The sequence below is a fragment of the Nothoprocta perdicaria genome, unplaced genomic scaffold, assembly GCF_003342845.1.
Source record: "Nothoprocta perdicaria isolate Ctin4 unplaced genomic scaffold, notPer1 scaffold_162, whole genome shotgun sequence".
Lineage (NCBI taxonomy): Eukaryota > Metazoa > Chordata > Aves > Tinamiformes > Tinamidae > Nothoprocta > Nothoprocta perdicaria.
This window is the reverse complement of record NW_020454783.1, coordinates 1,506,649-1,523,312: the sequence shown is the minus strand read 5'-3', so window position 1 is coordinate 1,523,312 and position 16,664 is coordinate 1,506,649. Positions and strand designations below refer to the sequence as shown.

At 40.7% G+C, this 16,664-nt stretch overlaps 1 protein-coding gene across 1 annotated transcript; it reads right to left on the bottom strand.

Annotated features, from left to right (window-relative positions):
• Nucleotides 1-128: 128 nt before the first annotated feature.
• On the bottom strand, nucleotides 129-4,392 carry TCF24 (transcription factor 24). The gene is made up of 3 exons (XM_026035599.1): nucleotides 4,317-4,392; nucleotides 2,964-3,360; nucleotides 129-268 (listed from the first exon to the last, which is right to left on the bottom strand). Exons 2-3 carry the CDS (start codon nucleotides 3,333-3,335, stop codon nucleotides 155-157), a joined length of 486 nt encoding a protein of 161 aa, XP_025891384.1. The 5' UTR covers nucleotides 3,336-3,360; nucleotides 4,317-4,392; the 3' UTR covers nucleotides 129-154.
• Between the last annotated feature and the right edge of the window lie 12,272 nt (nucleotides 4,393-16,664).

The window sequence follows — 16,664 nt, the reverse complement described above, 5'->3', positions numbered from 1 at the left end:
CAGATTAAGTTAATAAGGCATTAATTGCATTCAAGAACCAGCTCCTTCTCAACCATAAACAGTACTTGAAGAATTAAAGTTTGTCTGCAGGTGTTTAACTTAAATATATATGATGAAATAAATAACTTTTTTATATATATAAAGAAAAAAGAGGTTAGATTTGTGAACTTGTTGATGTTTCTCCTTGGCTTGCACTTTCTCCTTGTGCTGAGTGATTCAGAAACTGTCCCGTAGCTCCTATGTATAACCTGGATCGCATTGGCCATTTCTGCAAGACAAAAGACAAGCACAGAGCTGAAATGCAGGGATCTTTGCAGTCTGAATTTCATCTTTGCAGTCTGAATTCAGTTGCAGGAAAGCAAAGCTTTAAATGATAATGAAAAAAGTCATTTATTGAAAAAAGGAAGTTATTAGAAGGTGTGTAACACAATCTCAGCATGGATATTTTCTCAAATAGCCTAAAAATCCTCATGAGCCAACACATAGTTGTGCATCATGCTGGTATGTCATCATGTAGGCACCTGTATCACAGATACTCCGTTAGATGCAGGAAASAGAGCCTTCCTGGATATGGGGCCTGGGCTGCTTCCGGGATTTGCCTYGCTGCCTAGGCACAGCGTGTGCACAGATCACTCACGCTCACTCCAATCCGCCCACACAATATCCATTGCTGGGATTGCAACTACTTTGCAGCCAGCATTTCTTAACAGCCCTGCAGGAATCCCTACGCAGCAAACACTATTTCAGCTACATGTCTTGCCCAGCTGAAGAATTCCCCTTGAGTTGGATATTTCAAGTTGATTATTGTAAAGTCGGTATCTGAAAGGACAACCTGTGACACGTTGATACAAAAAATATGTGAAAAGCAGCCAGCATGGTGCTCTGGGTAATGTTATGTTTAGAAGTAACTTTTGGGAAGGGGTTGACACCTTTCTTCTGGACTTGACATGTGTGAATCCAGATTTCTCCCACTCTTTGTACGTGTGCTGTGGTGCCTCASTGAAATGCATTTGTAATTCCACTGAGGGCTCCGCACACTTCACGTGTTAATTGCTGCGTGCAAGGATACTCTCCGGGAGTGGAATGGAGATATCTTAGTCCTCTTAATAGAATGACCTTAGTCCCATACAGCGAGTCTTGTTGATCAAAATCAACGACTGATTTCTGTTATAAAAGCAGAACATAGAAAAACAAGTATTGGTCTGACACAAAGGTAACTCCGAAGTCTAAAGGCACTTCTTCAACCTCAAATCTTCTATTGAAGAGATAAAACGCAGAATACTTCTTACTGTAAGGACCATTTAAGATCTCATTCAATGTTTTTATTGCAAGTCTGATGATATGAATTGGATCACTAATAAATTATCTGTGACTTAGCTAGTTTAAAGTCATTAACCATGTTTCTTGTCTGTGTGCACTTAACTGTACTTGGATATTTCAGTTTTCATATTTCTATTTACCATGGTAAATAGATAATGCTTAGATACCATTTTTATATGTGCTGCACTTTTTTTTTTTTTTAAAGCATGTAATACTTTGCTAATAAATACTACTACTAATAAAGTAGTCTGTGACATTTTGGTTCTAGTTCCAACTAAAAAAAGTAATTTACTACCAAGAATATTAGAAACACTTATTTGACTGACTGGATTTTGATTTCAACCTGTACTTCATCAAAACTAAAGACAAGCAGATGACACATTAACTAAGATTAGTAAAAAATAACTGCTAAATGAATCAACTGTTGCTTTATTTCAGTAGTCTGGAAATTGTGCATCTGGATAATTTAACTGCTTTAATAACTGGTTAAGAGTATTTTTCTACCTGTAGTAATTGGCAGTCATTAAAAAGTATCATGAGACCTCTGTCCACTCACTTTGCTCAAGCAAATCGACTGAAGTCAAAGAACTTGCTTTGAAATACATTGCAGTATTTATTATTTTAYGAAATATAGCCATCTTCTAATTTATTTAAAGGTTTTGCTTTCTTAATGAGTCTGCTAATCATTTAAATTACCTTTACTCACATCATGCTTTTAATCTGTTTAAAAATGTATTTATGTGCAGCTACGGTGACTAATACTGTGAACAAGGAACTCTCTGTGAATTAGTCACTTTATGGGAATTAGAGATTACTTCACAAATTAATCTCAATTAAATCATTCTCAATTCATCAGACTCTTTAAAAAAAAAAAAAAAAAAAAAAAGCCCTCAGTGTTTTAACACACTCCTGAGCTCAGAGCCAAAGAAAATACCTCCTGGTACTCAAAAGTCACAAAGTCACATCGGTCACTGGGCAGTGTATTTGAAAATAGTTTTCATCCCCAGGTACTCTTTAATAGCATTTCCCCTTCCACATTCTCCCTCCATCTCCATGAATTTTTTTGATGAAGGGAAAAAAATAATGGCATATGCAAACTAGATGAAATAAATGTGTCTGAAAAGGGCTTTTATACCAGGAGTTGAGCCGTGGCCAGTGAGGACTGTCACATTTCGTAGCTGGCTCCGCAGAGAAGCGGCGCAGCCCTCGCCCTGCCGTGCCGGGGCCGCTGCAACTGGTTTCCTCCATCGCAGCCATGACCTGCAGCGGCTYCGGGGGCCTTTGGGGAGCAGCTTTGCACACCTGCGTGAGCACGAGGACTGATACTCCTCGATTCCTGCCCTCCTCCCTCACTTCCAAGGAATCAAATCCCGCTGGCCTTGGGCTTCTGCTATATTTGATACTATTGTACAAAGTCCTTGAAGATAAAGGGAAAGTGTCAGTGAACTCCGGGTTGTTTGAGCCCTACCACCCCAAAACAAGGGTTAAACTACTCTGGAAAGCTCAAGCAAGGCAGGGTTTTCATTTACTAATTTTAGCAAAGCAAATGGCTTTGAAATCTGCCCATCTGCAAGGGCAGTTGACAGCACTGAGAGGAGGAGGAGGAGGAGGAGGAGGAGGAAGCTGCTCCCAAGCTCCCCTACCTTGACAGGGTGCAGGTACCCATCCCCTCGGAGGGGGCCCAAGGCCTCCCCTGGCGCCTCTTCCTCATCCTGAAGGCTGCGGGTGAGGTGCGCGATGTAGGTGGTGGCCAGGAGCAGCACATCCAGCTTGGAGAGCTTGGTGTCGGGCGGCACGGCGGGCAGGGTCCTCTGCAGCTCCAGGAAGGCATGGCGCAGCGTCTGCACGCGGCTGCGCTCCCGGGCCGCGTTGGCCGCTGCCGGCCTCCCCGCCGCTGCTCCGGCCCGCGGCGCCGCCACGGACCCGCTGCCGGCCGCAGCGGGCGCCGGGGAGCCGGGCGCCAGGCCGGGGCTCGAGCTCTCCTTGCTGCTCGCAGCCAAGTGTCCRCAGTCCATCGGTGACTTCCCCAGCTGGGAGGCCCTGTAACCAAGAGGAGCATCKCTGAACTACGCGCTCCGGCACCAGCCGCGCGGGAGCGTACGGGGAGGCTCAGAGCCTCCCACACACCGAGGGGATCCATCCCACATGGATCTGCYCTCACATGCGCGCACACAAACAGCGCTTACAATTCTGATCAAGCAGTTTSAATTTTTTCCCTCCAGTATTACAGAAAACAATCTTAAAAATTCTTAATCCAAAGATCACCTGACTTTTCTGAGAAAATTCAAAACACAATGCTAAGCAGTACTGCCAGAGTAGCTTCCATTTACAACCAAATAAAAATCAGATTAAATGTGATTTTAACATATTTTTTAAATACATTATTTGCATCACTTGGGCTGTGGTACCATGTGTGCACTTTCTATTTACCTGCAATCATTTCATCAACATTCTTGTATGTGATCAGTGCTCCATACACCACAGTGTATGGATCCACCACACTGGATCAGTGTATGGATCCACCACACTGGATCAGTGCTCCGAGCACCACACAGTGCTCGTGGAACACACATGTGTTCTTCTTCAGAAGAAACACATTTTCAGCTGCGGCAAAAACATGGCACAGGTATTTTGAAAGGGAAAATCTGACCCATGATTTTGAAGGATCAGAAACAGACTTCTCCTGTCCTTTCACACCTGAAATTACTCGGTATCTGTGCTTTTCCTGTCTTTTCTTTTACATTTTCAAACTTAAAAATAATCTTGTAAACTGCTTTCTGGCCATTGAGGGGCAAAAGCATCCTCTAGTAACAATTGCAATTTTATTCTTATGAGCAAAGCTAAAAATAATTACCTAAAATAATTACCTCATCTTTCATAGAAGATTATCAGCTCTGCCTATAATAAAAATAATGTTCCTTTAATTCACAAACTTCCACCATATTATGCAATGCTAGCATTCTTCCCCGAAGTCCACCACTTTGCAGCAATAATACCTGATCCGGTTGTTCTTATCCAAGCAGACCTTCTGAATTTCTTGGATAGATCTTGGCTTTCATGTGTTAGAGAGCTGATATTTCTGTGAAATCTGGGATAGACAACAAGAACAAGAAGTTATTAATTTTTAAAATGATATTCATTAGATTTTATATTCAATTAGAATAAAAATGATATATGCAAATTATTTGAGATCTACATTTACAATGCGTTTYGAACATATACTGGAGGGCCTGTGTAATTGTTGCCAATAGCAGCAAAGCCAAGTCAAGGAATCGGTCCAAAGAGCCGTAACAGAAAAGTGACAAGGCTGTGATTTTTTTTTAACTGAGATTTTACTGTGATTAATTTGCTGTTAAGCTGACTCATAGGTTTAACAACTCTTATTCACTTAAATGTTGGCATAGTTTAGAATATGAAATTATTTGTGAAATACTTTGTGTGGATTTGAACTGTAAACTGCGGGAAAAYGTCATAATTTATTATTTACAAAGATAATTAATTATTACCTATATAAATCAAAATTAAAGTCCATAAGCCCTCTTGAATGAGCGCTGGAAAAAAATGACCCTTAAATTGTSTATTTTGTTTTAATTTAATACGTAAAACATCAAATGGCAACTTTTTCTTGGTCTTATCTCCCTAAGTTACAGTCAGATCTGTAAGCATTTTAGTGACAAAATCCCTCTATTGTCACTGACTGCAGAGTCAAGGTTGCTATGAAAAAAAGCAAAAATGCTATTCTGTGTCATGTTTCACCAGTAGGATTTCTTGTCTGCTATTCCATCTAAATCCCACTGAAAAGATGAAAACTTCCCTGATTTCTCTGATTACTTGGAAAGTCCTAATCAGAGAAATAATTCGGAGAGATTAAATGATTATTTATAGCTAACATAACTGTGATTCTACTAAAAAATATGACAAGAAAGCTAGTCTACATGCAGTTTTATTTTGCTGTCATGGTATTTAACTAGACTATAATCTTTTTTTATGGACATACACCATATTAAAATGTATATACCTAGAAACCTCATTTCTTTGTGAGCCTTTCTGAAGTRGGAGCCTGTATCTTAGAAGCTTCACAACTACATTGGATGAAATTTCTGGGCCAATGGAAAAAAATAGCAAAGCTTCAACTGTGGAAACAGACACTTTGCTCTATCTTATTCTTTTAATGWTTGGATTTCTGGTTGAGTACATAGAGCAGTATCTAACGGAGCAGAAAACTCCTTTAAGCAGAAATACAGGCTGTGATGCAAGTGTGTGCATGTGTGCTTATGCTAGTATCCAAAACAGAGCTTTCTGAGCTCAGATTGCACTTGTCACACAGCGCAGCTGAGGGGAGGCATCGCTCCTACTTGTGTGCTCAGATCTCACACTTCGTAAAGCCCAGAGCCACCTCAAAGCGTGTGCCCCAAAATACAGTCGCTGAAAAGTAAATAAAAYCCCTCAAGTTAGTATGTGTTCCTGTGTAATCTGCTTGAAAATCTTACAAAGCAAATGTTTGTATTTTTATAGAATTAAACATTTCCTCTGGAAATTGGCAAACACGCACACTGGATGGCCAGCAAAGAACCTGGAAATGGGACTATGAATGCAAGAGTATTTATATCGTTTCTAATTAATTTTTACCGCATCATTTCTACAGCAAGCAGGTATAATTGTGTTTTATATGGCTACTACTACAAAGACAATGTAATTCGTTTACAATTGAAATGTAATTCGTTTACAAAATAAAATAGCACACGCTGCTGCTTCTGTCCTGTATTTCTGTGCGAGAGGGACAGCAGGGGCCCACATGAATGAGCAAGTGAAAGACCAAAAACACCAGAACAGAATGAACAAACTGAAARTACACGAATAATCTTATTTGCAGCCCTTTCCGTTGCTCCCCAGGGGAAAAAAAGAAAAAAAAATAAAATAAAGTTAAGGCGGATCATTTTGTATGGCTTTTAAAACGGCGTTGCTCCTCGCGCAGTCCCACTAACAGGTAAGGAAAATCCTTCCCCCGAAGCCGCAGCGCAGGGCCGCGCGTGTGCGTGTTTAACCGGGGCTGCCGCTCGCGCGGGGAGCGGAGTTTGCTCCCGCAGGTTTTCACCCGCTCCTGAGGCGCCGCGGCCGTTAGCGGCGGCCGTTAGCGGCGGTTTGCGCGCGGCGCGGTGGCCGTTGGCGGCCGTTGGCGGCCAGGCTGGCCGCCCTTGGGCACTTCGCCCCGGCAGGCCCGGGGCCCGGAGGCTGCGGCGCGGCTCTCCCACGCGCGCCGCACACTCGCGGCCGCGGGGGCACTGCCGGCGGCCCCGGCAGCGGCGCGTCCCGCCGCGCTGCCCCGAGCCCCCCGCCCGGGGACCGCGCTGCTCCTCGCTAGCGCGCGGGACACGGAGCGCGGGGACGAACTTACCGTTGCCGGTCGGGCGCGCAAAGGCAGCCTCGACAGCTGCAGCCCTCTCCGGCCCCCGGCACCTCTTATAAGCCGGCGCGGCCAGCCCGTACGGCGGGGTCGGGGTGCACCTGGCCGCCGGGCACCCCTCATCCCTCCCCGCTCGGCCGCCAGCGCGGGCGGCAGCGACCGCCCCTTGCCGGGCGGGAGGGTCATTAATCACGGAGCTGTCGGGCGGCGGCAGCTCCTCCCGCCCGGTACCGGCTGCGGGCGGTGCCCCGGGGGAGAGGCCGCGGGAAGGGCAGCGGCGGCGGCCGCGCGGGCCAGCGGAGACCCCCGCGCGCCGCGGCCGCTAACGGCTGGCGCGGCGACCGTTAACGGTCCGCGCGGCGGGGCCGCAGCCGGCGCTGAGCTCCCCCCTCTCTGTTAGTGCTGTTTTTCTTAGGATAAAGTAACAGTTTTGCTGAAGGAGAGAAATTTAATCGCTGGGCTTGGAAGTCAGGGGGTTTTATTATTTTTACTGTTTTAATAAGCGAATGCTTTCTCTCTCTGCACTGTTTCTTGGGGTGACCTCCCCACGAGCACTCCCGCTGCCCTGGGCTTCGCAGGGAGGGACAGGAGAGTGGCCGGGACTCTCCCTGGGCAGCCGCACTGCCACCRGTGCTTGTAGGTTGTCCCAGGTGGAGGGACCATGCACCCCCTTGCCTGGCAGCGCAGGCGGCTTAAAAGTGAGCGGGGAGCAATTAAAAATTAGTAACGTTAACGAGAAGGGACAGTCAAAATAAATAGCGAGGGTATAGAGTTATCCCAGAAAAGTGTTTTGAATGAAGCCTGATTTTTGCGATAACATAGACACAATAAATCAAGCCTGGGGCTCAGTGGAAAAACAAAGTCTGAGCGATTTGTTACTGGTTTTGCAGCCAAGAAAATTAAGAACTTAATCTCCAGGTCTAATTGGGGGTCTCGGGAAGGGATGATTTAGGGRCAGGAGGGACGGGAGCTGCTGAGGGCACAGCCAAGGCAGGCGGCTCTACAGGCACTGAGGGGCAGCCAGGGCTCCTCACTCTAATGAAAGTTACACTGAATATTTACAAGGCCATTATTGTGGTTACACAGCCACCACGGAGGTGCCCGGGGGGATATGGGCCCTGCTGAGCAGGCCTTGTCCACAGGCCCACGCCTCTCAGTGCTGACCCGTCACTGGCTGGAGTGAGCGTTCCTGAAGCCGTCCTGCTGCTGGGACTGCTTGCTCTCCAGGTCTTGAGGGGTCTCCAGGACTTGAGAGGTCTCCTGAGGTTCAGCTCTCATTTCCCACAGAGGTGTCCCAGGTCTGCTTCCCGAGAAGTGTCTACTCAGAAAAGGCACTTTAGCAGGAATATGGGACCCTCAGCAATGCCATTATCATTGTTCTGTGTATTAACTACAGCTGCTGTTAGACTGGCAACTTCACCTAGTTCATCAGTTAAGTGGATTCCCAACTGTCTCAGACTTCTCAGTCTGAGTCATTTAACTAATGACTCAAATTTTACTTTGCAAAATGACTTTTTTTTTTTTTAACTTTTCAGTTGTTCCCATCATATGTTCAGCCTCAGTGCTGCAGTTCTCAGATTGCCTTTCTGACACTCCCAGCACAGCTGCTACGGAGGAAATTCCGAGGACGGACTTGGAGGAGAAGCAGCGGGACYGATTGCCATCTTTTGGCAACCTCTAATCCAGCCTGGTGAATGCTGCAGAATCGGCCTGGTGACATTTGTATGTGGTGTTTGGAGAGCCCAGCTAAGTACATTAACTACATACATATATTTTAAATACAAATATAGAGATAGATTCCTTTCTACCCTGTCAGCTTCCTCCCACCATGGGACTTCTCTATTGTAACCTCAGCACGAAGAGATGCAGTGACCTCGTGTCAACYCAGCAGTTAAGTCTGAAGTCACAGCTAACTGCTGCAGCTGTTTTTTCTTCGCATTTCTCAAAGGAATATCTGAGAGTTACTTCCTTGCCTTGCCTTCTAGGGTGTATTTCAAATCAAAAGAATGACACAGTCGCAGAAGAGACAGATTTCAAATGTGATTTAGCTAAGAAAAAGTAGGAGCAGTGTAGTATTTTTCCAGGTAYGCTTTGCTCCCTTCATATTAAATCATTTTCTAGTTTCACAGCTGCAATTTGGCATGAAAATTCACGATATTTTTCTAATTTGCTCATTTTTACCAACTCCCATTTGTGGGACTGGGATGTAGCAGGTACGCTTTTCTGCTGACAAGGTGAAGTATGAATATTAGTACCACTATTGGACTAGCAAAATTTAGCTCATTTGAGTAAAATATGTGTGTTGCCAAACCAGGCACTAGCTTTAATCAGGTTCCACTGAGGTTAGCTGTGGTTCTGCAACAAACCAGGGGCAWGGTAAAACCATATGCAGGTCAGAACATCGAAATCCAGAACTTTTGTTTCATGGAGAAATSTCAGCATTTCAGGGGGAGTTCACTCCAGATCAGAACAAATATTTTGAAAATTTCTCATTAGATATTTTCCTTTTTTTTTCCAAATGCTATTTTGTTTTGGCATGTCACCACTCATAGTGCGTAGTAGGAGCACGTCATATTCTGCAGTTACATCAAATATATTACAGTGTAGCAAAATACACTGTATTTTATGTTCTAAACAATTAAAGGTAGCTTCTACTAGAATACATCAGTGCATCTCAGATGCTGTAAGAAAGATTTTAACATTGAAAATGAAAGTACAACAACCTTTTTGAATTTCATCTTTCCTTTCAAATATGCTGGTGAAAATAGTTTAGCTTCCCAAAATGCTATCTGAAAATTTTATTGTAAGTTAACAAAAAAAAAATTTGGATTAACATTTTCATTAATAACCTTAAAACAAGTTCACAATTTGGTCTATTTTAATCCTCTAAATTTGTCTTCCCTYTAAATTTTTGTGGTTATAAAATGGATAGGAGTGTACATACATGGACGCAGTTGGGATGCAGCCAAGCTGATACAGAAAATAAAAAAGTGAGAGGGAGTTTGGAACAGAATGGGATGGGACCCTCTGTGCTATTTCCCCAGCGGCAGCCTTGGAAAGCGGGTGACGTGAGTCGTCCGGCTGCAGAAACCACTGGGTGAAACCTCACGGCTTGTGCTGTCCGGAGAATCATTTGCTCAGGTCTTCTATGTAACTTAGAATGAACTAAAATMTTAAAGCTGCTCAAGAGCTCAGAAAAATACATCATGTTCTAGATGGCTGACACATTGAGGATTACTAAAAATCTATTGAACATTTTTTTGAATGGGTGCATGCCAGGCAGTGGGAAAAGTAAGGATGTAAGGCTGCCTCAGTGACATCCTGCTCTAAAGATCAGGAGGTGACTTTCTAATGCACGRCATTGAGTCAGTAATGCTGTGGCTGTCACTTCAGACACACTCACAAAAAGTATTGACAGTTTTCTTTGGGATTTGTTTAAATAGAAAGCTTTTTTTTTTTTTTTTTTTCTCCATTTTTCTGTTTTCCCTGACCTGGATATCTTTGGTTGGGACAACTGAAAATAGAAATATCAGGTTTTGTGACTACTAATAATGACAGCTACATATTGGACCTTCCTTCTTTGTTCTGGACAATTTACAGTCTGTGCTTTCCTTTCTTTATCAGGAGGAGTGGAATTTTCCTGTATCTTAAGTCTTGAGCTTTCATTTAATCACTGAAAAAAGTCTTAGCTACTCAAACTAGTATTGGAAGCAAAATTAATGTATAATATTCTCATTCCAAAAGTTAATCATCACAGAGATCATTCATCTTGTGTTGCCTTCTTTCCTAACTATTCCACATCCTGCACCAGAACTTGGAAAAATCCRAATGATGGAGATTAATTTGTAGAGCTACAGACCTTCTAAAAAAGCACACGCTGTAAGAGCCCCTTCTTCCTTGAAGTCAGAGACTTTTAGGGTGCTTCCGTGTAGCTGCTACAGYGGCATATACAGAAAGAAGCCTCTCAGGTACTCAGGTCACACACCAGTCAAGACGCTAGTTAAACACAACTCTGTTCTTGAGGAAGTTTAGGAAAAGGGCAGGCAATTCAGTCTACAAAATGTTGATATTTTAAAGYTTTTAATACAAAGCATTGCTTCTAAATGAACCGACAGCTGCCTCCTTGTATTTCTGAGTGCTCTTTGAATGCAGTCCTAGATTCAATGTTTACACTTTGAGATAACAAAGACGGAAATAACATGTCCAAAGAGATGCCAATACTTTTCCTTTATAACTTTTTTTTAAATTTTGATGTCAGAAGTGTGACAATGTCCCTGTTGCTCCTAAACCTTTGTTAGCACGGCTCAGACCCTGCAGCTTTTCTATAAAACTTGTGATCAGTGTTATCAAAAGCTGCAGATGAAAAAAGAAAAAAAGAATGGTTGGTGTTTGTCTTTGCCCAAATATTGACTGATGCTTCTTTGTCAATGCCAAACCTGAGTACAGATTAATCTGAAGTGACACAGTCTCAAGATTTAGGGCACTAGGTATTATCCTATTAGAAAATTGACAGGTTTTTCCATACATACATACCCAAAGACAAACACCCAGTTAACAATTCTGTCCACAAATATTTATATCAAACCTGGTAATTTTCAAGTTCCACAAAAAACAAAGTCTTACTAATAAGCCAAGCATGTTTTACACAAATGAAATCAGGTAAGATTCAGTCTTTTATTCCAAAATATTTTACCATAGCCATACATAACTGACCATATCTAATTTTATTAGATGTGCTATTAGTGCTTACTATGATAGTCAATATCTGAATCTCTCTAAAAAAAGAAGATCTTACTGCTCCAAATCTGTTTTGTGAATTAAAATATTAGTCTATTGCATGGATCATTTCATATCTGGCTCTGATTTATCTTGATTTTGATGCAGCAATTAATTCTGTTCAGAACTTAAAGAACAGAAAGATGTAGTCATCTCCATAGTCTCCGGTTACAGTGGTATTTGATTGAAGAGGTAAGGTTCAAATACATCTTTTTTTTGGCAGTGAACTTTTAGAATCCTTCAAGACCAGGTTACTTAACAAAATAAAAATACACCGTTAAAAAGAATTACATTTTTTTCCAGTAGAGCAAAATGTATTGGTTACTTACAACACATAGCATTTATTATTCAGTCTCTGTAAATAAGTAGGTTCACATATTTGATCCCCCTCAAACCCTCAAAGCTGTTACCCAGGGTAGCTACTTTGCATAATACAGCAAGGTAAAAACTGTAAGAAAACCTAGGAAAGGTTATTTTTATCAACTGCACTCTCATGAACAAGGACATTTTTTCAGTACTAATAGATTATATATCTGAATACTCATCCTAGAAAAAAAATAGGCGTATTTTGAGCTCTTGATTCTATTTCTGGCCATTTTCCCCCTTCTGCCCCAATTCGAGAATTTTTGGATTGTGTGGCTTTTATAATTGCATCCACTGTGTTCTCTCACTTTTCCTCTGTACGTACATGTATATATAAGAAATATACCATTACATTRATTGTACATTGCACTATTTTTAATATGACATTTAAAAAATAGGAATTTTTGAATTTTCCTTAGTGACTGCTCAAAATTAGAATTAACGTATACACAGTGATTACAAAGCCTCTTCTTGATGGTAGTGTTGAAGGAAAAATGTATAGACCTCAGCTCACTTCTGAGTGAGGTGTAGTAAGTCTCGTGATTAATGCTGAAGGCTGTGCAAGAGCAATGTAAGGAATTTTCYTGCTATTTAATTACTCAACCACGATGTGAGATTTGCAGCAAAGTAAGAAGTAAGGCTCCAGGAATTTCCAGGTTATCCTGAGAACAAAATGAATATTTTATTTAAGAACATACAGCTATTCATAGTATAGATGAACGTAAAGGCCACTGCAACATAAACTRTAATACAACTATAATACTCAACAGCTTTGAGTGGGAAAGTCTCACACTTCCACAAGGCAATTTCCACTTTCACTGAAAGGCAGGCTGAACTGCAACAAATCCCAGCACTTGTGTTGCCTTACAAAGGACRTGACACTAGACAGATCTGCTCAAATTTGAAGTGCTTTTTAATATTTTGTTACCTTACAATGGTTCTTCACTCAGTAGCTCAGAAATGTCTTGTTTTTTGTCATGTGGCTTCTACACTAGATTTGTATATTCTTAATGCTATAAATATTTTTTGCTCATGTCTTGCATGTCCCTATGGACTCTTAGCAGAAGGTTAAAAAGCACCTCAGGTCTTTTCTACTGGGTCCTTTCTAATTATGAATATCTGCACAAGGAGAAATAGAGGATGTGGAAGCAATAGACAAATACTACTTAGAAGAGGTATAAGATAATCTGTTTTCTCCCTGTTTGCCTGCGTGGAGGTGTAGCTATCACTAAGCAGAGGTGTAGCTATCACTAAGTGACTAGTGATGGTAATGCTCCCCTCCAAAATCTCATCTTGCTTGATGAGGGCCAAACGACTGAGCATTCACCTCGGGTTAGTTGAAGCAACTGCTTTCAACTTCTCAGATGTGGCGAGGTGCCTATAGAGAGGCCCTGTATTTATATCACTTCAGTAAATTAGTTTATTGACACTACCTTCAACTGAACAGTTTCCAGAGTTATACTAAGTTACTACAGAATTTATTTAAACATCCTATTCAAATAGCAGTTTTCTATTTCATCCTCAGAGAAAATGATAATAGTTATTATATAAGCAAAACTGTCTTCCAGTATATAGCATTTACTTTTTTCCTATGCTTTTACCCTTGCAGTCACTACTTTTCAGAATACTGTTGTGATAATATAYCAGAATCTCTTATATTTTAAGTTGCTTTATATACACAAAGCAAGAATCAGATTAACAAAGTAAAGAATCAAGGCTCGTGTTTCTCATGATCTTAAATTTTTTTCCTGTATGGCAGAATGAATACAACTATTATGATGAAGATCTTTTTAAAAATATGAGAAAAAGAGGTAGGCATATATTTGGTGCGGCTCATTATTTTATCATCCTGAAGTAGTACCATGTTCTTAATACGATTTTGATAGAGCCATTTAAATGATATAATTCACTCTAAATCCACTGAATTGCCTTTTCCACATGTGTTCTGTTTAAAATTTTATTTTTGAAATATTCTAGTATTTTATTTATGAAATACTCTAGTATTTTACATGAAAGGTTTCAAACATTCTTGCTTCATTTTGGAAGCATCTGGCAAGGCTGCACGGCTCTCAGATGTACATGTAAGCCCACAGCAATGAAATTTATTCTCTTCATGGGTCTGCCAGTGCACAAGATCTGTTACTATATTTTCATTCCTTTCCCAGTTTTGGGCACACTTAGCAGCATAGAAACTGAARGAAGGAGGCCAGGACATTGGATAGAAAGGAGAGTCTTCAGGCTGTAGTTTCCGGGTGAGCAGCAGCAATTGCAGGCACAGAAAAAATGCTGCTCATCAGCTGTCTCTGTGTTAGGGATTATAGATTGGGCATCAAATATGTTATATACATACATATACCTGGTCTATTTGTACATATTTATACCTGGTCTCCATTCAAACGCTTTGCAGCACCTGTTTGATTCCAAAACTTCACCTCTTCTCATCCTTACACTTCAGCATATCTAGCATTACCTGAACTGTCATATTCAACATCACATTATTTTACTTATGTGGYAAAAACATCCTTACATTGCCCTTGCACAGCCTTCAGAATTAATTGCTGGTCATAACTCCCCAGAGCTCCTCAGAAGATGTACACATTCTTCTTTTAACGCCCCCAGGCCAGAAGGGCAAGGAGGGGCTGTAGGTGCATCAAGGAACACTCCAAATCTGTTTAAAACAAGCTCTGAGCTCTGCCAAGGTGCTCCAGCTRGTATCTCAAAATATTTAACACATCTAATTCTGAAAACAGGTGCAGTGGTGGCAGACAATTCTCCATGGTTCTACCTAGCTCTAGGGCACACAGCTAAAACTGTTCTTAACTGCGCCTATCTTAACTCTGCATTTCMCCTTTCTTACTAGCAAAGGTTGAAACCAGTTTTTAGGTTTCCAGCAGTGTGCAGGTCATTTAGGTTGATGTTCAAAAAGAGAACAAGAACTAAAGTTGCCTGAATGCATCCCTCCACCCCCATCAAACCGGAGAACTCCATTCTCTGAATATAAAATAAACATATGAGCGTAAAAGTTATGTTTTGGATAAGCTATCAYTACAATCTCAGTATCAAAACTCCATTAAAAAAAGCCCCGTCATATAATAGGTCTTAATAATTCTATTTACTATAATGATAGTTAAGTTTAAATAAACCAAAACTTAGTATACATGCTGAATAGGTATATTCTTACCTGTTACCAAACATGAAAGTAATTCATCCTACATAGATCGCAGACCACACAAACCACTTCAACTCCAGGCATTCATAAATATTTAATAAATTAGACTAATAAAAACAGTTTTGATAAGAGCACCTGCCTAGGGGCTCAGAAGATGGAGAAGGAGAGTAGCCAAACTAATACAGCCCACAATTTTTTCTACTTGAACTGGAACCTACAGGATGTAGATGCTGGTTGGCAGGCTGTCGTTTGAATAGTTGGCTCAACACAGAATAGTTACTCATTATGTGATGGCTACATCATTCAAAGATATTTCCAATTGCATAACATATCCTGGAGGGGGAAAATGTGATTTTCCCACTAATATCTGAATTACAAAGCTATTACAATATTTAATTTCATTAGCAAAGAAATGCAGGCAGAAAGTGCTGGTTACAGCTTAAGTTTACAACATTAAAATTCCAACAGCTTCTCTACTCAGGAAAATGTAATAATATTATATCCTGCTGGAACATATTAGGTATCTTTGAAATAGTTAAGTGATTTTTTTCTTTGAATTACTTTCTGCCAATGGCCAGAATTCTCTCTAAATGTCCAAAACTAACTTTGAAAATTCGATGTGAAATTGGTATTGCTTTTATATTATTGAAAAAGAAAGATTAATGACATATTTCAGAAATCTAGTAATAACTGGCTTTTTTTTCCCATTGCTCAAGTTGTATGTAATCCTCAGTGGATCTTAGATGCAGCTTTAAAAAAGTATTTAATGTCTGTTTTTCAGTTGCCAAGGGTCAAACATCACCTAGTGTATATAARGAAAGAGGAAACATCTGTTGGAATAACTTATTTGACTAACACAGAGGGTAGCATTAAAATTCACTAATATCAGTGATACCTAATTTCAATTAAATGTAGTTGCATGTTGAGTRTGACAAAGTCTGCCCACTTTACATGTAGGTCTATTTGTGCATACAACAAATTATTGATCTATTGAGAGAACAATGTGATTTATGATTATTTTATAATGGCACATGCTCTCAAAAGAAGATGCTCGTATTTTGATATGCTTTATTTCCTTCAACATTTTAAGAAACACAGAAAATTTAACTAGTTCCTGAGAACTGGAGAGAGGTTTGAGCACTATGTGCCTTCTGTAGCCCAGGGACAAAAATCAAGAATTTTAGTTCAGTTTCTGAACTGAATTCAGTTTCTTTTTAGACCAGAATTTATCTACTGTCTTATGAAGACCAGAAAATAAGGCTTTGAAGAAAGCAATGYTGTGATATGTAATTCCTCTTCACTCCTCAAAGAAAAGGCAGTTATTTTTAGCTTGTAAAAACAAGTGGTGGAATGTGGTAAGCTGTCAAGAATAAAGTGCATTAAATGCTTCTCAGTTAAATTTTCAAACATACACATTCAAACATTATTTCAATTTCAAATCAGAATATGAAGTGCTACACTTAGTAAACAAGTTATAAAAGAATACTTATGCCAACTGATTTTTTTTGGTTTTAATTACAGCATTGCCTAAGTGAGATATTCTGGTAAACCAACAGAGTCAATAAATAATAGTTTAGTCAAAAATATTAAAAGCCCTGAAAGAATATTAGGTGCCGAATACTGCACTCAACA